Source organism: Apteryx rowi, unplaced genomic scaffold (assembly GCF_003343035.1).
Source record: "Apteryx rowi isolate R43461 unplaced genomic scaffold, aptRow1 scaffold_457, whole genome shotgun sequence".
Taxonomy (NCBI): domain Eukaryota; kingdom Metazoa; phylum Chordata; class Aves; order Apterygiformes; family Apterygidae; genus Apteryx; species Apteryx rowi.
In genome coordinates, this window is record NW_020450713.1 from 72,519 (window position 1) to 100,402 (window position 27,884).

Consider the following 27,884-nt stretch of genomic DNA (forward strand, 5'->3'; position numbering starts at 1 on the left):
TTAGAAAAGCAATCAAAAATTCCAGAACTGTGGAAATAACTATTATTTTCATCAGTTGCTAGGGGGACTATTGCAAGGATATCCAATTAATGTTCTCAGGTTATTTTCACTATTTTGACCTTTCTATTAGTATAGACAAAGTTGTTTCCTGTATTAGACCTGGAATAATAAACTCAGAAACAAGACATTCAAACTCTATTCTAGAGCTTGCTGTTTATCAACATTAAATAATGTCACAGACTCAAGTTCTCACAGTTAACGTAGTACTGAAGGATTTAGGGGTGTTTGTCTTCTCAGGTTACATCTAATTCCACTTTTCTTTGCATAGTCTGATTATAATTGCTTTAGAAGAAGAATCTTTGAAAAGGAAAGTCAGCCTGGATCTTGTACAAGAATAAAGTAATTCAGAGAATTCAGCATCATTTCTCACCAAATTTAAATCTTGCTTTAATAAATTACATAAATATCTTTTTGCCCATTACCTTGGTATCTGAAGGTAGAGGCACAGTGCATGCAAGTGTGGGAACTGTTGAAAATACATTTAAATAGACTGTCTGCTTTTCATTTAAAAAAAAAAAAAGTTCTCATGTTCAGGTATAGAGTTTAATAATGTTTCACTAAGCTAAAAACAGATCCTTCTGAAGAATTAGTATGTTCAAAATGGATCTGTGTGTTAAAATGGAAATTTTTCTGTCTTGCAAAAGGAGGGGAAACAGTTTTTGTTTTTGATTTTTAAGGTTTAGCTTTGTGGCCATGCTCCAGCATGAAAGTCTCTTTCAAGCTAAGATCTTTCTTTAGCACTTGTGTGATGAATAAACATCTTTCTAATCACTTCCATATTACGACGACAGTCCTTATGACAGTCACACAGGCAAGTAGGAGCTTTGTGCACATGCTACTAGTTCCAGTTTTGCTCAGTGTAGTGAGTAACAAGCTGTAGATAACTGCTGTTTCAAAGCTCTGCTTCTCTCCTCTGTTTTCTTGACTTACAGCTACATTTCATGCTGTATAAAGAAACAGTGTTGCAGTTTCTATTAAACTAAAGCCATTTTAGGATATCCTATACAAATAGCTGTTCTTTATTGGTTGCTTTCCTGTGATTAAGCAACAAAAAGTACAAAATTAGGGTTTCTGTTCTAGTAGCATTCTCTCTGCCATTTCTACATTTCCATAATATATTTAGGTCAGCCAGTTTCAATAAATATCTAGGTATATGCTCTGACTATTTTAAAAATTGGCTGCAGGTTTAAAACTAAAACATTTGCTTGTAGCACTCACTGTGTTAGTACGTGCGGGTTTTTTGAGAAGTGTCACTTGCTTTTCAAAAGCCAAAATTATACCAAAGTGTTTTTTTCTGTTAATGCTCCATCTTTAAATATTATCATTTTTAAAATAATTTTTAAAATCTTTTTTCCTGGTCACAAACACAGAAATGAAATTTTAGTTAATAATGTAAATCACTTATCCGCCTAAAAACATTATCCTCTTGAGTAAATCAAAATACAGGCCTCTTCTATCCATATAAAGGCAGTAAACACTTGAAGCACTCCTTGGTTTTAAAAGTATAAATTACATCATTTTCTTTGATGCTTTCAGACTGTATTCACTTGTTCAGCASCATTTGTTACCAGTGAACTCCTCCTAAGAGTAGCCATAACACAGATGAAGCTGACAAACATTCAGTAGACATTTTACTTCAAAAATCTGCATATGCTGTTAATTCCAAGCAGATGTTTGGCTTAAAGACTTAGACTAGCTGAATTCCAACCCTGTATTGGCTTCCAAGGAATATGTGTAAAAAGAATGTTAAACTGATGATTCTGTAGTAAAAATGTACAGCTTAGAGTGAATAAATTGAACAGAAGGTACTTTTTACAGCTTTCACTGTGAATTTGAAGGTATCCAGTACACACTTTGCTTTCATGTGGCTTTTCGTGTGGCAATGAAAGTAAGTGTCRTCTTCCAACAACATGGTCCAAAAGGGAAATAACCCACTGTTCCTTGAAAGTTAAATAGATAAAAATAAGTAGATTTAAAAATCAGCTTTAACTTCCCCTTTTTTCATTACCAGATAGACACAGGAAGTGCCTCATCAGTATAATTATAAAAATCTTACCATGTCAGAGGAAAACAGCATTTTTGAAGGGGATAATTTAGGGTAGATCTGCATACCATGATGAATTGTTTTTTTTAGTATTGAAGCAAAAATAAGAAAACAATCAGTTTCTCTTGTAAGGTACTTGTTGAGTAGTGTTGTAAAAGACAGATGGTATCTCACAAGGTTTAGACGATGAAGAAAAATAATATTTTTACATCTTGTTTTTAGTAATAATAATCTCAGAATTTTAGTTATGCATTTGTAACATTTTCAAATTATTTCAGTTTTCAGGTCAGGAATCTTCTGTAGAAGCTGGCTGTAGCTAGTCTTGATATCATCAAACAGTGTTCAAATAAGATATATAACATATATAATCTTTTGATCATAGAAACACTTCTTGATATACTTGGACCATGGAAATTCTTTTGAAGGGCTTTGCCTAGGAGCTGTCATCCCAATTTCTGCAAAAAATTGTACATTACCTTTTTCAAAAGTCTAAAGATGTGTTGCACAAGCTGCTGAAAAAAGTATCTAGACAGCAACCTGCAATCCAAAGTCTGTATTATTTTTCACTCCTTTCTGTTTTGCTTTTGGAAGACCATGCAGTTAGACTTTATCAAACCTCCTTTTGATTGATTGCACTTGAAGTTTAAGAAGTTTGACTTAATTGGCACAGGATAGGCACTGGGGGATTTTTTCAGCAGATCAGGCATTACCCTCAGGTGAATTGTGAGAAGGTGTCCTTAGCACATGGAGAGGAGGGTTGGAAGACTAGATTAGAGTTGCAAGGATGTTTCCCAGTGGGAATTAGAAGATGCTATATGAGGAAAGACGTGTAGATGCCAGGCACTCAGTTTTGCTTAGCAACACTGTCTCACTGTTAATCACCACAGTCTAGGAAAAAGAGGCAGCCACCATTAGTATACCCCTTTACTGGAAACTCAGTAACCTATCCAGTGTTTCGGCTTTATCTATTTATTGCACATATTTTTTTTCTCTGTAACTTTATAAGGTAGATAAAATGAAAAATACTGGCATTTGCTAGAGGAAAAATGGCAAAGCTTTTCTTTTTTTCTTTTTTAAATGAGCTATGTGCTTCATACTGTTGCTTCATTATTTCTTCCGTGACAGCCTAAATCTTGGCGTTATGGACTAACAGCATAAACTGATAGGTGTGGTGTATTTCAGAGTGATCATGATTATCCTTCGACTGCTAAAAATTAAATAGCCTCTATTTTAGTGGGAAAGTGTTTTCCTGTCATAGAAAACTTTTGTGGGTTTGCAGAAATTAGAATTTTCTAAAGACCATTTTCAGGAAATTTTCTCAAAGACTGTTTCTCCTTTTGCCCTCAGTATTTAGCTTTTCTCAGATCTTTGTAACTTGGATTTGTTAATAAAAGAAATAGAAGATGGATAATAACAGCAGTGTGATGTCAGTGGTTTCATGGGCTTTTTTTCTGAACTTTTTCACTACTCTCTTTTGCTTTTATTTTTTCAATAAAAACATGAAATCAGTCATCAGCCTCAGTGTCAGTTCTAAGGAAAATTTTGCTTTCCTTTTTTTTTTCTTTAAGTTTATAGCTTGTCTGTCCTGTGAACACTGGATTTTGTTGTGCTATCTCTCAGTAAATAAAGTGTCACCTAGTTGCTTTTTCATACAAACAGAATGGAAGGTAGCTCRCATCGCCATTAGCTTCGGCCAGTCATGTAATTGCTTGTTGTATTTACTGGTAGTTACGCTAGAGGTTACAGATGGCTAGAAAGTGAAGGCCAAGCAGTGCTTAATGAAGAAAGGTAATTGGTGCATCACTGTTCTTTAACCAATAAAACTTAGTTGTAATATGTGGAGAATTTAACTTCTTTTCATTTTTTATTTTGAAAGAGGTGTGGGTTTTGTTCTGTTTTTGTAGGGGGAGGGGAAGAATTGTGATGAGAAAGTTTATACATCAAGTTGGAGAGAAAACTTTTCCTATAGAAAACCGAATTATGAATCAACAGTTGGGTTCCTATAAAGAGCAATGAATTTTAACTTGTCTGACTGGCCAGTGTCAAGAGAAGCAGATCCTTTAGCCTTGGCTGTAATGCCAGTGTTCAGTGGGGAGACAGGAGTGTCTTATTACACCAGGAGTTTGTATTGACTAATAGTTTGACTAATATGTATAGTTGGAAAGATTTTGTTTCTTTTCTAGGTGGTTTCTTTTTATTATTGTTCTCATGAGCACTGGTTTCTGATCCTATAAATTAATATAAATAGGGCAGTGATTTTGCTACATTAACTTACCAGCTTTGCTAGAATTCTTTTAGCTAGAGTTCTTCAAACTAGAAAGAACTTGCCCTTCAGGAATCTTATTAACAATTATAATGGTATAATATTTTCAAGTATCCTGAGGCCTCTCAGTATTCACATACTCATGAGAATGGTGCCTTTGGGGCCTTGAGCTTACAGGATCTTCTGTGAAAATCTCTATGACTGCATGGATGCTGTAATAGTGCTGAATTTTTGGTATCTGATGGTAATGCTGCTTCTTGTTACTGAGCACGTGAGTGCCCTTCTGCATTCTCCATTCAGGTGAGAACTCAACCCGTGAACTACACAGACCATATTACTTGTCAGTATCTTAATCAGTATCAATATACAGAGGATGTTCAGGAAAAAATATTATTCAGAACTAACTTTCTTTTGTGCTTTTCCTTTGTAAGTTTGTTACCCAAACCTTGTATTTTATCTTGAAGTTCTTTTTTTAACCTGAAAGAACTAAGTCGGGGTATGAGCATCCCTTTATAACCCTAAGCACTGCACTTTGACACCACTGGGAAAGTCTCACACAGCCCCAGTTGCAAAGTTACAGAAATTACAGAAGGCAACAGTGCCAGAGGGGCTGTTGCCATAACTGTGCATGTAGAATATTTGTAGAAAATTAGTTAGAAATATGTATTTTTTCCCCAATTTTTGGTGTCAGTCTGTATCCAGTGGCAAGTTCTACATCTTTCCCATGTTTAGCTGTTACATGAAGGGAGCTAGAACAGTTTATCTGGAAAGCTGGAAAGACAGATGTGGAAAGGATGATTTCTTTTTTTTTTTCTTTCTTTCTTTCTTTCTTTCTTTTTTTTTTTTTAGTACTCATACCATAACTATTTGCTCCTGAGTGACATCAGAAACTAAATATGAAGCCACAGATCTTTCCTCTAACCCACCATGATCATTCTTATTGTCTTACCTAACTTTTCCCTCCATTACCCATTTCTTCCAACTGTTTCCTTTTTTGTTATTTTTTTTAAACAGTCAGTAAAATTTCTCTGCCTCTTGATGCTGCAGATGAAAACAGTTCAGCCTGGGATATATGGCATTAAACCATTTGTTTCTTAGCTATTTCTGGTTGATGCAGTGGAAGTGCTAGAAAATAAGATCTGGCCTTCACCAGATGCACCTTAGCAGCTCCACAGTAAATGCAGCTAGAAGCAGTGGGAGTCACACTTTGGTACCAGAATTGCTCTGTGGGGGGCACTGAACAGTAGCAGGGGGGAGAAATAAACTTGCACAGATTTTCTGCATTTCTCTTTATTTCTACCTGTACAACTAAACAAGGTGGGGCGGGGGGGGAAAGTGACTCCAATGCCAGGAACACAAGACTGAATGGTCCCACTGCTTAGGATTTGCTCTTTCCCTTCCCTACCCTCTAGAACACATCAGTCCTAGCACATAATTTCTCTATAATCTTTGCAGTTAAGGTGTCTCAAATACTACAAGAACTAAGTTGCAGCCTGCTGAGTAAAACTTTTGCAACATGAAATGTAAGGTACATGTGTGACATACAGGATGATAGATGGAGCCAAAATCATAATCTCATCGATACAGCTTTGGGGAGTCATTCCTAGAATAATTTCTCCCCTCAACTGTAGCCAGGCATTTTCTGAATAAGAGATAGTTGGAGCAGTCCTGGAAAGAACCAGGGAGCAAGCCAGCAATTAAGCAGAGTAGTTGATCAGGGTTCACTGTTCAAAGCTGCTTCTTTTATTTAGCAGTGTAGACTTAGTCTGTGATAATTTACTGGTGTTTCATACTTTTTATTTGTTCCTATTTGGTTTGACATCTATGGTTTAAATATCTTGTTGTTTGTTTATAAAATATATATTTAAACAGGAAAATAAACAGCATAAAAGCAAAATATGCAAAAATGTGCAACTGTTCTAAGGTAATACTGATAGTGGTGCTGCTTGGATTTTCTTCCATTGTTCCATTTTAGGGGCCTATTACAAGATCACAGCAGGCCTGCGTAGGTGGATGATGTTTGACCTATGTGTCTCCCATCCTATTCACATCTTACTTAAATTCAATGTTTGCATTAATCTTGCTATAAAATGTGCTTTTTATCATATAWCCTAAATGGCAATAGCAAGAAGCTGTCACTGACTGGGATGTTAACTGGCCTATTTTTATTACCTTGTAACAGAACAAAGTATGTTTTAAAAGTACATTCATTTGAAATTCCTGTATTAAACCTTTTGCTTTCTTTTACCCCTTAGGGTATCTCCACTTCAAAAATCTGAAGTTGTAGAAATGGTTAAAAAACAAGTTAAGGTAGTAACTCTAGCAATTGGTGATGGAGCAAATGATGTTAGTATGATACAAACAGCACATGTTGGTGTTGGTATTAGTGGAAATGAAGGTCTACAGGCTGCTAATTCTTCAGATTACTCAATTGCTCAGGTAAGTTACTACACTATAAATCATTACAGTAAAGTAATTTAAAATCAGATTAATATCAATGAATGCATGTTCTAAGTATGTGCTTTTTCACTGTTTGCAGTTCAAGTATTTGAAGAACTTGTTGTTGGTTCATGGTGCCTGGAACTATAACAGAGTAGCTAAATGCATCTTATACTGTTTCTACAAGAATATAGTCCTGTATATTATTGAGGTAATTTTACTTTTTCAAAGTTTTAAGCATTATTTTGAGGTTTTGATTAATATATGTGATCTTTACAAAGCATTAAACTGCCAGTGAACACTTACTGGACTGAATCTTGCTTTATAGTAAACTGATTAATATTATAGTCTGATTTTGTTACTTTTGTTCTCATACAAATACCTACTGAATATTAGTATTACATTAGTACTGAATATTTGTATTGCATCATACTGCTAACTTATTAAAAATATTTATCTGTAACATATTATAGTACCTAAGGAATGCAGTTATAAGGAGCCTTAAATTTGCCAAGACATGTATGTGATTAAGCTGTTTGTTGAACTGGGGTCCTCAACTGTCCAGTTTGCAAACTGATTGCCCTTTTCAGACCACTGCTGAACTGCATGTGTAGGCTGTTGCTGTTCAGAAGAGTGCTTAGTGTTTTTTATATACATGCTTAATTACACTGTTGCACTACACCTTTAACATTTTAATGTGGAATCCATGTCTCTTCTACACTCTAATTTGTGAACAGGGATATTTTTCTAAAAGTAGCTGACCTAGTTTTCTCATATGGGATTTTAATGAGACTGAGGTCTTGTGAAAAATACAGTTGTATGAGGGGACTGTGTTGTAATAAATGTATGTTTACTGGTAGGTACAGTTAAGACAGTATGTATATAACTGTAATATTTATGACCTTTGTGACCACTTTGCATCCATACCGTTTTTAACATACTTTTTAATACATTTTTTAAACGTTTCTTTTTTCCTTCATTTACTTTTCCTCTCTTTCTTCCAAAAGCCTTTCTTTCTTTCTTCTGTGCTTTCCTCTAACCAAATCCAGCAATGATGTTTATATTTGATTTGAACTTTAAATTCACAATGTAACCTGTTGCAATATTTTAAAATACTTTAAACATCTTTTTATCTAGAAATATTATAGCCAAAAACTATGTATTTTTCTTTACACCTTTTTACAGTTTCTAAATTTTCTGTGCTTCCTCTCTTTATTCTTGTGTTATTAATGTGAATAGATTTCAATGTAAGTATCAACAAGTTTGTAGTCTATTTAGAATAACATATAAAGTAAGAAGCAGTGCAAAAAGACACTCCATTAGAAATCCCCAGTTGCTTTAAAAATGATGGCAGTCTTTAGGACCTGCATTTCCAAAGCTGAACATCTGAATTCCAGAAATACTGGTTAACTGTAGCGCTTCATCAGTATTTTTTAAGTACTTCAACCTTTTAGTAAAACAGTATTAAATACTGTTAAATAAATAGCTAAATAAATATTTAAAACAGTATTAATGTATTTTTTTGTATTTATAGAAAACATATAAAATTGGGCTTTAGAACATACTTCCTTATTCTTCTTAGTTTTCTGTCATTGTCACCTGCACACTCCTTGTGAATTTAAAACTTAAATCAGGTATAAATATTCCCCCATTTGTATTCTCTTGTGCAAGACAGTTAAATGCAAGGTACAGAGATCATAATCTAAAAAATACAAAAGACTAGAGGAGGTAGAGGAGCAGATGAAAGGGCAAAGAAATTATTTTTATGTGGATTATTACATTTCATATATGGTGCCTACAAGCATTTTATCATATATACCTTCTCTGGAAGACAAGATGACTTTTGCTTGAATTCCTATATACCCAACATTTGTCAGCTCAAAAATCTTTTGCAGATGTTAATAGYTCATGTCAATGCTGTGAATGAATGGGCAGATATTCATCATTGAATGTCTCTAGAAAGGACAACTGCCAGTCTTGAATCTCTCTTTTCAGTGTTTTGTACTGATGAGGCGTGGGAGCAGCGAGCTGAATGAGTATTTGTAAGCTGCTGATTAATATGCAGAAGTGCTRCCTCAGGAGAAGGCCTGTGAAGCCTGTGTGGCCATGCCTCCTTGGGCTCGGCATTCAGAAAATAATACTAGGAAAAGCATGTCTGGAAGTTGCTTTAAAATAAGTTTCCTTTTATTTGCTGAAGACAACTAATGCTATCTACCTTTATTTAATATACGCGTTTTGGTAAATGTCTGTTTAGTACTAATCAAACATGGAATATGATAGATGCCATTTAATTTAAAGCACAGCTTTTTTCCTAGACACTTATGTATTGATATGAAATAAGTGCCATTGGTTTCTTGGTGCAGAACATGCTAAAGGTCTATAGCAACACTTTCTATACATTTAGACTCCTATTCATAAGAAATGAGAAGTGGTCTGTAAAAACTTTTTCCACTCTGTGCCTTGATTCAATAGGTACTTAAACATGGACCTCATTTGTTGTATGGGACTAGTCCCCTGTGGTTATATACTGAAATATCATTCTAAATTGCAAGTTCAAACTCTGAATTTCTAATAATCTTTCAATGTGCATTGTTAAGCCTGTACAGAGCCTCAGGTTTGCATGGGATAAGCTTATGCAGAGCCTCAGACCTATTTTGAGGGGAGAGTCGTTAGCTTTTAATGATGGTTAGGATGTTAACTTAGATTGAGAACTCCTTTGTGGATTGATTTGTTTTTTTACGTTGCCATTAGTGCATATACTCTTTGGTAAGCTTCTCACTTTGAAGTTATGCAAATCTCCCTTCAACATCAGAGGAACAAAATTTTCCTACTATTTTTACTTTTTCATCTGCTAGCTAGTAATGACAAATAACTGTCTCATGTTAAATAAAGAAGATTTACAATAAAAAAAGAATTTGTAAAGATCTATATAGGTCATTTCTGTGAGAAAGTTCAAACCAAAGGGTAGATAAAAGACCAGGACATAAATAAAAGAAACAAATACATGGAGTTCATGTTTAAAGTCCAGTCACCAGTTCCTAAACATGGTCATATGTCATAATTTAAGTGATCTTGTGTAAACAACTAAATTGTACCAAATACTTTATTAGCTGTACCTGCATCTCTTTGTTTCCTTAAACTTTGGATGGTGGGTGTCTACAGACGGTTGCACATCTTTTTACTATTTTGCAAATTATTGGTACATTTAGCTTTCCAATCCTGTTTTTTTTTTCCTTCTATCCAATCCTAGATCTGTCCCTCTCTCTGATATCTTTTCTTATCTCCCAAGTCTAACATAGCTAAAATTGCATTTAGTATCTTTTTTTCCCCAAGCATTTTGCATTCTTCTAGTAAGTTAGACACTTTGCCTGTTGCTCATATCTATAACTGAAGTTTACCATTTTGTTCCTGATTCTCTAGCCTGGCACATCAGATGAATCCTTGCAATCATATTCAGACCCTAACATGCATAAATCCAAAACTAAGTGGACTTTCTGATATGCTCAGATTGATTCTGAGCCATAGAGTTTAGGAGCTGTTGTTCTGTCACTTATGCTAAAATGGGGGAGAGGGACACTTAAATCACAGGAGGTCTGTATGCTACATCATCAGTATGCTTAATGTACACAAGCTGCATTTAGTTCAGTTTAAAACACAGACAGCAGAAGTGATAGTGGTCACTATGCCTGCCTTTTCATTATATAGTTTGAAAAATTAGGACTGTAAGGATCCATGTTTGCAGCCCATCTCATTTTGCACTGGCTGTGAACCTAAATCTTTAATTTCATTGGGAAATTCTGTAGCTATTGAACAATGAAATAGTCTGCATCTTCACTTCTCCCTCACTTACATAGTCTAAATCGCTTCTCAAGGACACCTATCTTCTTTCCTTTATACAGAGATGCTGGATTAATAATTTGAGCAGTTTGTAGGGTCTACCTCCTATAAGAAGGTTCCTGAATTTGTTCCTAAATTATTATCATGTACCGTATTCCCTGAATACTAATATTTTACAGGTACAGGTATTTTACAGCTTCTTTCATTGTCTATCATAATCAGGATGAAACACACTTGTCCATGAAGATAATTTCCCACTGGGAAGCTCTTTCCTGTCACTGTCACTATTAATACTGTAGTAAGCTCTGTAGAGTTTGTGGTTTTTATGTTAAGGTTAAGGATGTCATTTTCTAGGGTTCACAGGTTAAGAGCGGGGTTAAAAGGTGACTTTTCTCACCTTTTTCCAGCTTGAGATGAGGGCTGTATTTATCATTGCTCCTATTTTTTTTTCTTTTCTCCATAGCTGCTAATTTTTTCAAGCTGCTGATTTCTTGATGTGAACATTTGAATACAATTGATTCTCCCCAGATATCTTACAAGCAAAAGAAAACCTATGTTTCTGCTTAGACCTTGAAAATACTCTGTCTCTTGTAATAGTATATCTGGTAGGCTACTAGGTAGTAGTATTTTTAAGACAGAGAGCGTTGTTTAGCCACTTAAAAGGGTTCCCTACCGAAACATTTTTTTGATAGATTCAGCAAGAACTGTAGAACTTGGTGGTGCTACCAAATTTCATATCTTTGTGTATTGCATCTAGAGCTCTGACCAAGATTTGTGCCAGTTCCTTATTACAGCAAGACTTTCCACCTGAAGTACCTGTAACTTGCATACTTTGCTTGGAAGAAAGTAAAATCTGATTTCAGCAAGTTAATATTGTTTCTTAGAGGATTTCTTTACAATTTTACAGTAAAACTGTAATTTTCAGACTTTCAACAGCTTGAAAAATTTTAACTTAAATTCTGGACAAAAAAAAAAACTGAAAGTGATGAGGGTTTTAAGAAACAAAAAGGTACGTAGCATTGCTGAGAGGCTTGGTAGCAACTTCATACCTGACATTCCATGTAAATCAAAATTTGTTCATAAATACTTACATTTCTTTCAAACAGTCACTTCAAAACATTTCCAAGTGTTACTTAACATCGCTTATCTTTAATAGCAGAGAATATGTGGAATAGATCCAATGCATGTATTTGGTCCTTTCTTTTTAAGTAAGAGTTCCATATGATTTTGACTGCTAGTTAAATCACAACAGAAAGTTAATGTGCTGATGGAGGTCAAATATGCGTCTGTTGGATATTTGTTCTACACTCTTCCAAAAAGTTGTACTTTTGTTAAAYTCTTTCTGAGGTCACCAGCACTGAGATGCACAAAGTTTTATGCCCTGCATATACGCACGTATATGTCACATATTTTCTGTTAGCATGTCCTTTTTCACACATCCTAAACCCCTTCCAAATTAAAAATTCTAAAAATTACCCCAGTATTTGATGCAAAAAAAAAAAAWTTTTTTAAAAAATCAAGGGGTGACTCACATAGTATCTGTCCTTCACTATTCTCTCAAGAGAAGATCTCACCTAGCATGTACTTGAACCTTAAACTAAAGGGGAGGAGGGAAGCTTCCATATCTCCTATATCATAGACTGCCTCACAGCTTCAGCTTTTTTTAGTCTCACAACATTATCTTATGCCTTTTGAGATGTTAGCCATCATTCACTCACTTTAACTGTCCTTCTGTGCAAACTTCCATGCCATGATACAGCTCAGTGGCATACCAGCCATCTGCCTAGTTTGGGAGTAAAATAATATAGTAACTTCATAATACAAAGGTTGAAAAGAGGGAAGGCAGTTGAGCAGCGCAACTTTTATATAACAGTGGTGATGAGGTTCCTTTAAATTAGATTTGATTCACATGTTTAGTTTAGTTGTAAAGCATCCAAAACATTGCATTGATGTTGACTGCATAATCAATTGTTTAGTAATGAAGAAAAGCAGAGTGAAGGTTAGCTATATAATCATTTGAACACCTTATACTCTCATGCGTGCACCTTCGTGTACGCACACATGCACACACATTATTACAGGATTTATACAGTTGCATATACAGGTTTTCAGAAGCTGTGTAACAGTCAGTATGAGGGATGATGGTAAATAGCATCCGTTTTTGACAGGCAGAGTAGAGTATTTGTTGTGTGTTCGTTGGTGGGGTTTCCTAGTAGATCTAAGGGAGTGAAGCACTCCAATTGCCATTTCTCATCACAGATTCCGTGCTACTACCGATCACTTGCTAGATAGAGAAGCAGCAGTTTCTTGAAATCATGTTTTGTGCCAACTCTTCTTTAAGATACTAGAATAGAACTAAAATCCAGGTTGCATTCCTTCCTCAAGTTGTGTATTAGTTTAACCTTGTCTACAAATATCTTCCTGAATACAGATGTTTTCTTTAACTGGGAGCTAGAACGTTTTTCAAAGTGAAGTTGCACAAGTAGTTTTTTAGTATTTATTCACCTATTTTTATACCTATTTTTATGATTTTAACATAATTTCATATTTGCAATTAGAGCAATTGCTGGTGATAACTACCTCCTTCATCGTATCTGCGTGCTGCTTTCCTTTCTTTGGAGGCTTTAGCAACTCTGTTGCCATCAGCAGACTCTAGAAACTCACAAGAGGGGAAATGTCTGAAGCCAGAGAACTGCCTTGTCTATTTCATGAAATTCATTCTAGCCTGCTGAGAAAATATTTGAAAAATATTTTTTTCCTCATTCCTTGACTGAGGAAAAGGGTCCAGTTGGAAATAAAAGTATTTGGTCGTACAACTAAGAACTGTTTCCTAATGCATAAAATGGAGAGCATTAGTTATGATTATATAGCATACTGTATTTGTCATTCTCAATGTTTCTCAATGTTTGAACACTTGATGGTTTTCACCTCAAGTATCATTCTTCTGATATAATTTTGTACAACATAAGCGTTTATACTCCATCGCAACGTAACATTACATAAAGCATTCCACGGTATTCATATGGTAAATCATGTCAACTTGGAAAAATAACTACTGAGAAACTGCTGCTAGTGAATGTCTTCCAAATTCCTAGCAGTTAAATCATAGCTCTGATTTCAAAAATCCAAAATCAAAATACTTAACAGAAGATTTAATAAAAATCTGATTAATCAACTGCCGTAAACTACTCCCATAAAATAAGTCTGTTCTGTGAATAGACTGAAGCATTAGAAAACAGAAAAGTATAGCTGTTAGTGTTAAATTAGCAAAACCAAAGAAGTTTAATATTAAGAAGACAGACAGAAACTTTAATGAACTCTATGATGTCTCTGTATTGCAAGCTCTACCATTTATGATTTTGTATGCAATCTTGTTGCAATAATTGGCCATCAAAAAAGTCTATTTACTTTTCATTTCATTAAAGTTTTAGCTGGGTTTTAACACTAGTTTCGTTTTTTTTCTATCTCAAAGTATTCACAAACATGTTCAAACACTCCTTCACATGTTAAAATATTATGAGCTTGTTCATAGGATCTGGTCATCTGCAGGCCAGCTTGAGTACCTATTGATAAATGGGTAATTTGTAGCAATTCATGCTTCCATAATGAAGTTAAATGAAATATGAACTGCAGCAAAGTCTCTGCAAAGCTCCATCTAAAAATTCACTTGACCAGTGTGTCAGGATTTCTGCCCTTTTTTTGGATGTAATCTTATTGCTGATCCATTATCTAAACTGAATTACAGCTTTTCAGTTGGAAGTGCATGTCTGGCTTTCAATATCTTAGTACTGTTAGTGACATATGTTGCCAAAAGGTTATTTATCCAATGATTTCTGGAAAATTAGAGTCTTAAATAGAGTAGAATGTCGTTTAGATGGTCATAACTTCTGTCACCTTATAACTTACGTCTGTAGTATGCAATATAGTTGCAGTGTAACTTGTTAAGAAAGATTGATCAGATACACTTGTTACCCACTTTCTCTTTGATATAATGCAAGCATAGAGTGACTTACATAAAGTACTGTCACGCTGAATAATGTACTGAAAAATATAAGAAGATGTGGATGAATCATGCCTTTCAAATTAAATTCAATTTTTTAATCTTTTAGCAAAAGTGGTAATATTTATGCAAAGAAAGGCTCCCAACCACCCCTCTAAAGTACTCTGTAATTGAATCAGTGCTTGTTAATTGCATAATTGTAATTGACTTAGTACTCTGGTAAGTCCTCATTATCTCATGAGTTTCAGGTAGGAAAAAGGACCTATGCAGTGTCCAGTTCAAAATTACAGCTTACTGTATGAATACCGTAAGTTAGGGAGGATGCTACTGATTATAAGATGACTACTTTTATTCTATAGTATTTTCCTGGAAATTTGTATTTCTCAGACTTCATATTTTGTGAAGACTGGAATACAGTACAAGTGTAGTGAGCTAAACCACTCTTAAAAAATTGAAGAACATCAAATTCCTTCTGAAAATGACTACCTCTTTGAAATGTTTTCATATTTGGACAGAGTTGCTCACATTTTTGATCAGGTTCCCCATCATGTCTTCGGAAAGCAGGGTTTTTTTTAGAATTTTTTCATGTAGTTTTCAACCAGAATATTCTCCACTGTGTTGTAAATGTGTTCTAGGAATATCCTTTTTTGTGATGCAGAGGAAAAATATATTTACCATACCTCGCAAGACATTTGATTAGTGTGGTTCTTCTCTTTTTCAGATCTGGTTTGCTTTTGTCAATGGCTTTTCTGGACAAATTCTTTTTGAAAGATGGTGTATAGGTCTTTACAATGTGGTAAGATGCTGCGTTTGTTTTCAGTCTCAACTATATTCATGAAAGTTTCTTAAGTAAGCAAGCTTTTAAGCAAGTTCTCACATTTCAAGTTTTGCAATATGTTTTTTTTTTTTAATACATATACTAGATGTTTACAGCAATGCCTCCACTAACTCTTGGAATATTTGAGAGATCCTGCCGAAAAGAAAACATGCTGAAATATCCTGAGTTATACAAGACTTCCCAAAATGCCCTGGACTTCAATACTAAGGTAGGTGAAAATCAAATATAATTAAAGCAAAAATTAATAGTAATTCAATATAGTTATCCATTTGATTTCTGTGCTGCATATTCTCCTAGTTAAAAATGGTGGAGATTTTTGTTACTACTGTTTTCAGTAGCATTTCGGTTGTCCATGAATGGCGGAAATATGAAAAAGGATGACGAGCGTTTTTTTTTTAAACCCTGATTTTTTTTTTCTGCTGTTAATAAAGCTGTCTTCTGCAGGCAGAAGTGATTAGTGCTTTCTGTCATCGGGCTGTGTGTATTTGTACTGTTATACGGAAATGGATTACTGAAGTATGTGGAGAAGTATTGCAGGGGACAATAAGAACTGTTACTAGATTTATAGAGGGAAGCACTTTGCACTATTCCTTGTCAATTTTGAGTTGCAATTTTATGGTCCAATTTTGAGTTTTAGGAAAAAATACTTTGATACATTTAAAATGTGTGAGGATGGATCAAAAGAAATCTGAAATGGGCAATATCCATCTTGCAGAAACTAATTTAAAGAGATAGTAGAAGAAAGTAGGACTTCTTAATATATAAAATATACACTATTTCTCAGATTTGTCCATAAATAATCTCTGTTAAAAACATAAATGAAACTTTCCTGAATCTGCAATTTCATGAATGCTGGTGACATTTGTAAGACAGTTCCTTCTGGTCTGATTTGATTTTTCTAAACCTTGTTGGGACATTTCAAGTAATTTCATTGTATGTTGAACTTGGAGGTACATTCAATTTGTCATTGAATTAACAATGTCTGCATGTGATGGTTTGTAACAGATGTTGATGTGCCAGTTTTGTTATGGAACTGGAGTATTTTTTGTAGAATTATTTGTCTAGATCATCTTTATTCATTGAAGCTTACGTGATTTTGTTCTCCTTCACCCTTCCCTCACTGTCCCACAGTCAGATTCTTGTGTCACTATGAATGCTTTACAAATATAAGACTTTTCATGGTCTATTAATACAGACGCTTCTGTGTTACGATAGTTTTAATACCATAACATATGTGAAGAACGTTGCAGTAGCTGAATGTTATGTTCAAAATGATGACTCTTGAAATTTTCAGTATTGCACAGATGTCTTGTTGACTTCAGTGGAAATTCTGTGGCTGTTCCCATATAACCCTTGAAATGGGTAACTGTCTACAAAATTCCCAGCTATAGAAGTTGAATAGTTGGTGTTAAAGATTTGGAAACATTACTGCCCTGAATGTTGATGCAGATGTTTGTTATGGTAAAAAGGATCAAAGGTTATGAGGTCACGACAGAGGTTAAAGGATTAGCATGTGACAATAAGTATTGGTCAGGAAAATGGAAAAGTAGAACTAATTTTTCTTGCACCCACCTGTGCTTCCTGTCAAATAAAAACTGGCAGTAATGACACAGCAAGAAGGAGAGACAAAGGTTAATGAGTAGCACAAGTTCAAATGCGCAAAGGATTGCAGTGTAAATTGAATCATACAACCTAGTGTAGCTATATGGTCTAACAAAAGGCTTTGAGACATTGTGGAAAATGTTGTGAGGCAGGCAACTTAATTTCTATTGTTTGAACACCTTAAAACTCATAATACTTGTCAGTTAGTTACAATAAAGGCTGTGTTTGTAAAAAGCATTGCTAATGAGAAAACATGATTGCTGTCCCAAAGGACACGAGTTACATATTTTTGATTAAGTGTTTTTGTATCTTTATACAATATACTATGTAAAGCATTAATAGGATGTTTATGTTTACACTTAATGCTGTTTTTTTCAGAAGGTATTTCTTTGTGAGTGGATATAAACTTGAAAGTGAAGTTAGTTATTTAGCAAATACATTAAATATGATGAAGTTATGGACTTTAAGAATGGAGCATGTAAGAAGAAACCCAAGGAAGATACATTTATTTGTCCTTTTAAAATTTATTTCTATGTAGAAATATATAGATAGCTATATGTAAAACTCTAATTTGTTTGTTCTACTGTCCAAATTTTCCTTCATCACATGAAAAGTAAAATTTAAAGCTAGAGGCCTTTTTAGTTCTCTACTTGCAATGTAGCAATTATTTCAGTTCTCTGGTTTAGTTCAGTTTTTATGATCATATTGCCATACACATATATTTTAATTTCCCTTCTAATCTGAAATTAAAAGGGAGAGATAATAAACACCTTTTTCAAAACAAAAAAAATAAACAAATGACCCATGAAGAGCTAAGAGACAGAAGTGCCTGTCAGTTATATTACTTCACAGTGGTGGCCTGACAGAAACACATTTTTGAATCTAACACACAGATAAAAAGAAAGGTCAGGGTTCACAGAGCTAGTTTATTGCAAATGGTTCTCATGGATTTTTGTTTTCCCTTAGGTTTTCTGGGTTCATTGTTTAAATGGCCTCTTCCACTCATTCATTCTCTTTTGGTTTCCACTAAAAGCCCTCCAGCATGGTAAGTGTATAAAATAAATATAAATATATATATGTGTGTGTGTGTGTGTGTATATGTATGTATATGTATGTATGTATATGAAAAAATCTTGAAAGATACTAAATACCTAAATACCTTTTCTTTAAGAACACTTGATAAATACTAACAGTTTTGTGGAATTAAATTTTAAGTTATCATTTCTAGAACTAGAGTAGAATATGCAATCTATTTAAAATGTGGTTTATTTAAATTATGTTTAAAAGTATGAGTAATATTATGTACATATGTATAAAATTATATAAATATACTTGAAGTAAATAGAAACCATATGGAAGGAAAAAAGACTGATGATTAATTACTCTACTTTTGTGTAAAAATCTACAGTGTTGAATACTTGTAAAATCCTAAGTCAGTCACTACTGTCTCTTGCATTAAGTCTCTTATGTTTTGGGGGCCTTTATTGCCTTTGTCTATACCTTCTCTCCTTTCGGGGACACATTAACCCATTAGTAAACAGCTGTGTCATTAGGCTTGTGACAGGTGAATCTGAGACATCTTGGACAGCTCAGTCCCGTCACTGTTCTTGTTTCTGTTGTATGTGCACCTGAGAGGCAGAAGGAAACTGGACACTTGTGAGACAAACCCTAATAATTAGAGGAGAGTGAAAGCAGTGTTTCCAATTAATGGGAATGTTTATGTGTATTGAAGCTGTCATAGGGATGGGTTTTGTTATGTTTCGATTTCAGTTTGTAGAAAATTTTTAAAAATAGAGAAAGGGTGTATCCTGCAGATTTTCTGTAAAAGTAGTAGTCTTCTCAGTTTCCCTGACAATAGCTAGGCAGTCTGCCCTGGTACAGGGGACACAGAAATATTCTGATCATCTCTCAACATTTTGGAACTTTAGGAAGGTTCTGGTGGTCGAGACTAGTGAGAAGGTCACAGCTGCTTGTGCCCAAAAGCTCAAGAGAGAAACTGCTGTTCTTGCAGAGTATTTTGTACTCAGTGACTTTTGATGGGTGAACGAAGAAGGTAGCAGCCTCATTTTCTATGAAAGGCATGTGAATGTGAGTTCAGTGGCTGCTATTTACACTGGAGAGGGTTGTAGACAGCCCAGGAGAAAGCTCCCAAAATGTYGATTCATACTCTAAAACCACAGGCTCAAATCCAATCTAAAATCTCATTTCAAAGCTATAGTCAGTTTGTGTGAGAGTGGATATTTTCCAATGCAAAAATAACTTTGGTGTATATGATGCAGAAGTGTTTAATGAGTAGACACAGTGATGCAGAATAGAATTCATGTGTGAATGGAAAAGCACGACTATTTGCATAAGACTGCAGAGTTGCTGTCTGAATGCTCTAGCAGCCCTCTTCAGCGCCGCAGCCTGTGGGCCAGAACTGACCTGCTGACAATCCGCAAGTGGCCCTCTGTAAGTCTGCAGAAATTGCCCTCTGTCTTCCTTGTCCCTTCCTAGAGAAAGGCCGAGGGGACAGGGAGAGCAGAAATGGGACCTGGGGGTTGTGTATGTTGTGTACAGTGTAATGAGTACATGCAGTGGGTACAGCTGGTGGACAAAGTTCTGCCTGCGGGGCAAATGAGCACAGAATGGAAGAGGCTGATAATCCCTTGGTGATGACTCTCTATGTAAAGAGAAAAGAGGAATAATGCTGTTAGGATGCTATAGGGAGGGTTTTGAGAGTCAGAGAGAAAGAGTTTAAATAAGAAACTGTATTATTCCTTTTCTCCCCGGCTTTTCTTTCCCTTATCTCGTACCTGGACTCCTTCACTCCGTGTTAGATCTCTCATACTGAGCAAACAGTCATCTTCACTTTCCTGCAGCCTAGTGTGACCATTTTCCCAGCCAGCTTACTGTGTTGTATATGTGTGAGAAGAGAAAGAACTTGTCTTTGGGGATGTTAGATCTTGTCTGGGTTGTAGCATGTGCTACTTTGGACCAGATGATCCTGTGCATCTTGTTCCTTTCCTTGGAGCTAGCTTTTCGGGGGAAAACAGCCACAAAATTCACTAGGACAGAAAAGTGGTTCTCTTTAGGTGGAGCTGAAAGTGTGCAGTATTACCTTCTGCAGTTTACTGTATTTGATTCCCCTGGCTGGGTCAGAAATACTTCCTGATCGTTGTGTTGGGTAACTTCCCAAGGTCCACCCAAGAGAGGAACTTGTGAGAAGAGGGCTCAACCTCAACCTTCTCCTAGCAATGGAGAGGCACAGGGCCTCTGAGGAGGCTGCAGGAGGAATGGGAGAAGCTCAGCTTTGTGCTTAAGAGTGCATAAGAGTCCTGAGTCTCCCACAGTACTCTGACTTATGGAAATAGGCTTAGCTGCCTGCCTATTACTATGGGTCCTTTTTTGTTTTGGTCCTGTTATAAAACTCTGTTTAAATAAATCCTCCTCTTACATACCTACAGATCTTTACTGCTTTGTATATATTGTTAGGCATCAGTGTGCAATTTCAAGCTGATATTTATTAGAATGTTGAAAATAAAATCTTGAAGGTCATGAAATTCACTCAGAGCTCACAGTCTTTTCTTTGAGCATTTTCTTTTGTTCGCTCTTTAATCTCACTTGTTCATATCTTTCTTGTCTGTAAGTAGAAAATTTCAGACTGTATGCGTTGTAGTTCAGTCTACCAAGAAATAAATGATTGGAGAACAGGGACGGGTTTGTGAGAATTGTTTGTCAGAATTTTTCTCTAAGGGACCTGAATGTTGGACAGTACATAAAACTTGGCTCTTTGCCTCTGTGTAGTGTCACCTGAATAGGAGTAGTAAGAAGGATTTGAATCTTCAGAAAAGCTTCTTCTCTGTCGACGTGTCAGTAAATGACAGAAGCCAAGTTTATGTGAATGAGTAACCCTACCAACTGTTACCTGTTTTATGACCCATGTTATTAGCTTAGTTTTCAGGCTTCCAGAGCTCTTGGGATTCTTTGTGGTCTGCCAGTCTATCCAGAGAGAAATGTCAACCAGGGGAAGTGTCAGGAGTACGACCGGTAACACTGGAGCTAAGGAGGTAGCTGTTGTGAGCTCCTCAGCTAGGAAGGTGGAAAGGGCTAGGTTAAGGAGAACTGTTTTTCAAGCATTTTTATTCTTTACATGTGAGAAGTGGATGGTACAATATGTGGCTATTCTTTTCTGTTTCTTATATGTGCTGAGTTAAAATGCCTGCAAAACAAAACTGTGTAGTGAGTGAATGTACTGAAAAGTGATTATTGTTTGCAGACTACCTAATTTTTCTGTCTGAACTTTTACCTGCTGTGTCTCCCAGAATATCAATAAATAAAAAACCTTCTTTCTGTGATAAACTAGCCTCTCAGATGCTGAAAAACTTTCAGAAAGAAGCACTCTTCATCCGTGACTAAAATGAGTTTTATTTCCAGCGTGTGTAAAGGGGATATAAAGGCTAACAAAACATTCAACACAAATACACAGAAATAGTTAATTAGCAGCATTTAACATACCTTATGCTAACTGAGGATGGTGAAAAATAAGTCATTTCAACTCCAGGTCATTTTTGTCAGCATGTCACATTCTTCTGACCAGTCCAATCAGAGCTGATTTAAAAAAAAAAAAAAAATTCCCCCAACACAGGTTTTAAAAACATGCTTCCTTATGCTGCCTCAGCCTTAATGAATTTTATTTTTCCTTTCTTTTTGTCTTGTACTTTTATCCCTCCTCACTACATGCACAGTATTTTGATATCACTTTATGTGATGGTAGTGAAAAGCAATGTTGAAATGATTATTAGTATCTCTACAGCACAGTAAGTGCTGTGGTTTGGTTGCAGTCAAGGAATGATCTTGAGTGCTAATGGTATTTCCAAACTGAATATGCAAAAGTCTAGTTTTAATTGGGAATGAGGAATTCCCTCTAGATATTTTAGCTGTATGTAGTCCTGTGTATACCAAGAACTTTCACACAACTGTAGTCAGAAAAGCCCATGCTTTAGCAATAGTCATAAAATAAGTTCTGTTTAAATAAGTATAAATGCAGTGCTTCAGAATTCCTAACTTACAAACCACAGTAGATGTCATTTTTATGCGAACACACATTTCTCTTTATGGCACTGAGCCTTAGCCTAAACGCTGTCTGTATATCCATATAGGTAAAATGTGTATGTATTTATATGAATCAACAGATTTGAGTTGGCTAAATTTTTAAAATTTTATGCATAACAATCATCTCAAGAATTAAAATGAAATATATTTTTATTTAAACTGAATCTAAGAAATACTGATTTACAAAAAGAGCAAAGATCAAGTTTCCATACCAAAAGTATCCAGAACCAATGAAAATCTAACTCTCTAAGCTTTCTGTTCGATTATACGTTACAGACAATGTACACTGGAGTTATTATGTTTCATACCTTTGTGAAGGGAAGATATTGTGTCTCTAACTTAAAATTTATTCTAACTGAATTACTACTGAATACATATTACGTATTTTTGGTATTTGATTTTACAGAAAGCTTTTAATTCTAGTCTAATTCCAGAGGTCGCTGAAAGTTTTAAAAGATTAGAAACTGCAAAAGTCTTAGATCTTTTACTGTTCACTACCCTTCATGGTGAAATCTGCTGTTAGTACCTGTAGCAAGTACTGCCATTTCATTTGTTGGGAACATGGGATCCAGTATCAAAAATAAAAGTTCATATATATTGTACTATTGCGGATATTTAAATGTTTAAATGTTTTTATTTTTTCATTATGTCCTTCTCCAGGTACTGTATTTGGCAATGGTAAAACTTCAGATTACCTGCTCCTGGGAAACACTGTTTACACTGTAAGTTTTGCTATAGCTATCTGGTGCTCTATCAGCTGATTATTTATTCTTTATCTATATTGACTCTATCTTTACATCTTACACAGAGATGCGTTTTTATTTATACTTCTCTACGTAGAAGAGTTGATTCAGCAGAGCGCCTTAAGAATAAGAAACAGTGCTTAGATGACTCTTTGAGAAGCTTTGAAGTACATTATGCATTCTGACTGCAGTTTGTAAAACAAAGCAGTTTAACAAAGTAAAGAGGCAGAACACAGGTCTGTCCTCTTTATTGGGAACTGTATTTGCAAATAATGGGAATTGTAATTCCCTAATTAACATACTGGTTAATTTAAGCTAAGTTTCTGCATTAAAGAAATCTCAGGTCAGTGGACATGGAACTGGTTTGTGGACTTGACTCTTCTGTACTCACTCTCTTTAATTTATAATGGGACCTTGAAAGAAGGATAGAGCCACACAGAACCAACATTTGTGGGATGTCTCTTTGAAAAACAACCAAAGTGCTGGAAGTAATTACACCTGACATACTTAACAGTAATCTTTTGTTAGTTTTGTACTTAGTAGTCTTTACTGTTGTTTATCTTATTAATTTATTCTAGGAGACAAAAGACTGAAGTTAAACACCAAGTTTTTCACTTGTTAGATATCAGTCTTGCCTGACAGATGTGGGTTTCCCCAGATCTCTCTCAGAAGGAAAATTAGACTTGTGGTCCCTTTCCTCCGCTCTTGGAAATTAAACTTTAATTTTCAAATTCCTGTTGTTGGTCTAGACAAAAAAGAAGTTAGTTCTTTCAGAAAAGTAAGGGGGCTGGAATATGAATATAAATCTGTATCAAAATCTAGTTCCTAATTCAGTTAGGAAAAAGGAAAGCATCGTAACTGAAACAAAAGGAAGGTATTCTAGAATAAATCGTAGTTATTCGAGAATGTAGGCATCTGTAGCTACTGTAGGCATCTCCTGCATAAGAGATAACTGTTTAAATAATGATATCTGGTCAGCTAACATGTAATCTATTCCTCTTGCTTCCATGTGAGAGTATAAAGGGCAGAGTAGCCACAGGCCTTCTTGTGCATTTTTTACTGCTGTGACAGTGAAAATAAAATGATTCTTCTGCTGCTCTGTACGAGGACTCTAAATGGGTTCTTTCAGGCCACATTGAAGAATTCTGTGTTAGCACATTCTCTGAAAAATTTGTTTGCTCTACACTTCCTTCCCTGTTCTGAAAGGCAAAGTACAACATGTTTTGTCAGCAGTAGTCACATACGATTGTGCAGTCTCATATGATGAACTGATCTGCATTAGGAATGGATGGAATATCCTTGGTTGCCTGTGCAAGTCTTTATAAAATTAAGATGTAAGGTCACAGTCATTGTCATAGCTCATTCCCAACAAAAGTAGTTCATCTGACATAGATCTGTTTGTATTATGGTCTCATAATTCTGAGCAACATTTAGAACTCTGTCGTTCATCTGAATGTCAGTGCTTCCTCCAGTATCGGATCAGAAGAGTGTCTACCAGAACCATCTGTTCTTCTAAGTGAAATAGGTTTTCCTTGGGGAGAGAGGTTCTCTGCACCAGGTCCTGACCTTACAGATGTTTAATTATTTACTGTACTTACTACTGAAGTATAAATGTCAGTTCAGCTGAAGTTTCTTCTGAAAATTTTATGTATGTATTAATGAGTTGTGTAATTTCACCTGTCATAGTACCTCAGTCTAGTTTTCTGACAGCTGGCACCTCCTTTTGTTTGATTGCGCTAAAAGCATTCTTTGTAGTGGCCATCATTATGAAGAGTGAGTTAGCATGGTACACTTGTTGTTAAACCCAATTATTCAACATACTGCTGCAACATATCTGGAGTCAGCTCTGTCTTTTCTTCCCAAAGCCAAGCTTGGCCCCAGAAGAAAATAAGTTGCGTATGCTGTAGCAAGAGTTTACTGAATTACACTGGTCATGTGGAGCTGAAGGTTCTAAAAGTGCACTCATTTGGACTCTTAACTCGCAGCTGATGGATGCATCTCAGGGTACTGCAGAGCATCTCAATATCATTTGTGATATCAGTGGACTCTCAAACATCAGCGCCTGCTTTTTCAAATTTGCAGTAACATCTGCCACCTTCAGAAATTAACTAATTTCTGATACTTGCAGTATCATAACTTGGAGCCAGGCACTACTGTTTGCCAAACTCTATGCATAAATGCTTATACAGAGGTCAAAACTGACAGTGAAATTCTACACTTTCTACAACTGCTTTTCAACTCGGAGAGCTGGAACTTCACCATCTTGGGAGGATAATTGCTTACTACTGGCCTGCAGAATGGCTGTGCTGAACAAATACCAAAAGAAAGAGGAGTGGTTTCTCTCCCAAGAAACTGTTGTCCCACCGTTATAAAATCCATCTGGTCCAGACAGCCTGCTTTTTCATCTGTTTTGCAGGTTCCCCATTTCCCTGCACTTCAGGTTGAAAAGAAAATTTTGGGGGGTTGGTATATACCAATCYTTGCATGGGAATTTGAGGTGGTCTGGGACATATATGCAGCTTTGAGAGAGACTGCTTTTCGAAAAATCTGTGCATATGAAGTATGTCTGCACTGATGGTTGGAAGTCATAGTCTTGAAAAATCCAAATCATAACAGGTTAAGAAACTTTTCTTTCTTCCTCTGCTTTTAATCTGTATTTGGGAATTCTACACTCAGGAACTTGCCCATTCAGAAGAACAGAAAGAAAAGCAAAAGGWAAAGTTTTTACCAGAAGTAAGCTTCTAGAAACATCAAAGAGGGATTTCTGTCTCCCCAAACAACCTATTTTAGATGATACACAGCACATTAACATACACTGAACAGAATACTTTTATTTCAGTATGCCAAATGAGTTGTCGATCCAAACTGCCAGTTCAGGAGGCTTTTGAAAAAATGCTTCATCTGGGCATCAAGTTCCATGAATCCCTCTCTTATGCAAAAAAATCAGTAGGGAAGGGATTCAGTAATTAATAGAGGTTCTTTGGACCCATGAACAAAGTCAGGAATGTGTGTTGATTCATATCATGTCCTGGAATTAATTACTTCTTCAAACATAAACTTCAAATAGCAGTAGAGTCCCATGAAAATATTTGTATGACCATTCTTGAGAGGTCTTTTTAGCTCAATAGTGTATACAGAAATAAAAATTTGATTTTGTGTTTCCTGGGTAGAATTCAGTGAGCTATCATTAGTTTGGGACAGGGAGAGAAGGGAGCAATAAAACCCAAATCCTTGAGGAAGCAGCTGTGCATAGCTGGCAACTTTTTTAGGGGAAACAGTGAAGGTGCAAAGAGAGTATATAGTCATGCAATCTGTAACTCCTTTTAGAGAGACCTGCAGTAGAGTGCATATGTGGGCTGTGTATATATTTTGTCTATACAATGAGAATTCTTAATGTGATCCTAAAGAATGTTTTTTTTTTTCTTCTAATGACTGACTCAAAAATAGCAAGCAAGTGTAGCAGATGAGAAGTGGTATTTTTTTTCTTCTGTAATTCTTCATTTTTTCCACTTGGCCAAATACACCACCAGAACTGGGTAGACTAGGTAARTTAAAACACTCATCATGGGCCTTAAATTATCTGCTAATCAGATTTCATACATGTTCTGGAAAATGGAGTTGTGGAGCTGTAATTTGTCATCCTAAATAGTGCAGCATTAGTTGAAACAGGAGATTCCAGAATTAAAAGCATAAACTGTTACAGCTGGAGTGAAAGCTTTCTAGCAGGATTTGTATCCATCTATGCCCCAAACATAAAGAAGGACATGTCAAATATATCTAATCAGTTACTTTTAGCTTCTGATTGAAGGAAATTTCTTCCGAGTGTCTGAGGCTCGCTGAAGTTCAAACATAGACAAACTCCCCACTGCCATCTTGGCCAGCAGACTAGAGGTTAAACCATAGATGACTGAAACTAAAACAGAGCTATTATAGATGGAGCTTGGTCTTTGTGACTCGGTTTGTCAGCCTTATGTTCTTCAGATTGCACACAGAGCAAAACCTGTAATATAGGTTTACATGTGAGTTACAAAACTAGTAACTATTTCTTTCTTGGTTGGGGGTTGACCTGCTGGAAGGCAGCTCTGCGGAGAAGGACCTGGGAGTGCTGGTGGACACCAAGTTAAGCATGAGGCAGCAATGTGCCCTTGTGGCCAAGAAGGCCAATGGTATCCTGGGGTGCATCAGGAAGAGTGTTGCCAGCAGGTCGAGGGAGGTGATCCTCCCCCTCTACTCAGCCCTGGTGAGGCCACATCTGGAGTACTGCATCCAGTTCTGGGCTCCCCAGTGCAAGAGGGATGTGGCACTACTGGAGCAAGTGCAGCAAAGGGCTRCAAAGATGATTAGGGGACTGGAGCATCTCTCTTATGAGGAAAGGCTGAGAGAGCTGGGCCTGTTTAGCTTGGAGAAGAGAAGGCTGAGAGGAGATCTTATCAACGTGTCAAGAGGATGGAGCCAGACTCTTTTCAGTGGTGCCCAGCGACAGGACGCAAGGCAAGGGGCACAAACTGAAACACAGGCAGTTCCATTTGAACATGAGGAAAAACTTCTTCACTGTGAGGGTGACAGAGCACTGGAACAGGTTGCCCAGAGAGGTTGTGGAGTCTCCTTCTCTGGAGATATTCAAAACCCGCCTGGACACGATCCTGTGCAACGTGCTGTAGGTGACCCTGCTTGAGCAGGGGGTTTGGACTAGATGATCTCCAGAGGTCCCTTCCAACCTCAACCATTCTGTGATTCTGTGATTCTTTGGTAATTGGAAAGCTTGATTGTTTCTGTGAGTTTACAGGGAAGGAGATGAACATTTTCCTAAATTGACTAGTCCTTGCTGTAGGATTATAAACTTTCAACTACTGCTGGTCTCCCAACTAAAATGGAACATGTCCAACAGGAGAATGATGTGATGTTTTTGGAGATTGTTATTTTTACTCTTTTTTTCCCCATCTTTACTCTTTTTATGGAGCAAA

At 36.0% G+C, this 27,884-nt stretch overlaps 1 protein-coding gene across 1 annotated transcript in view; it reads left to right on the plus strand.

Moving 5' to 3' along the window:
- Nucleotides 1-27,884, plus strand: part of ATP8A1 (ATPase phospholipid transporting 8A1) — a 113,997-nt gene that overhangs the window by 59,759 nt on the left and 26,354 nt on the right. Inside the window, exons 26-31 of the mRNA XM_026077534.1 lie at nt 6,623-6,806; nt 6,907-7,017; nt 15,365-15,439; nt 15,567-15,689; nt 18,050-18,128; nt 22,838-22,899. Coding sequence (XP_025933319.1) covers nt 6,623-6,806; nt 6,907-7,017; nt 15,365-15,439; nt 15,567-15,689; nt 18,050-18,128; nt 22,838-22,899 — 634 coding nt within the window. The remainder of the gene's footprint in view (nt 1-6,622; nt 6,807-6,906; nt 7,018-15,364; nt 15,440-15,566; nt 15,690-18,049; nt 18,129-22,837; nt 22,900-27,884) is intronic.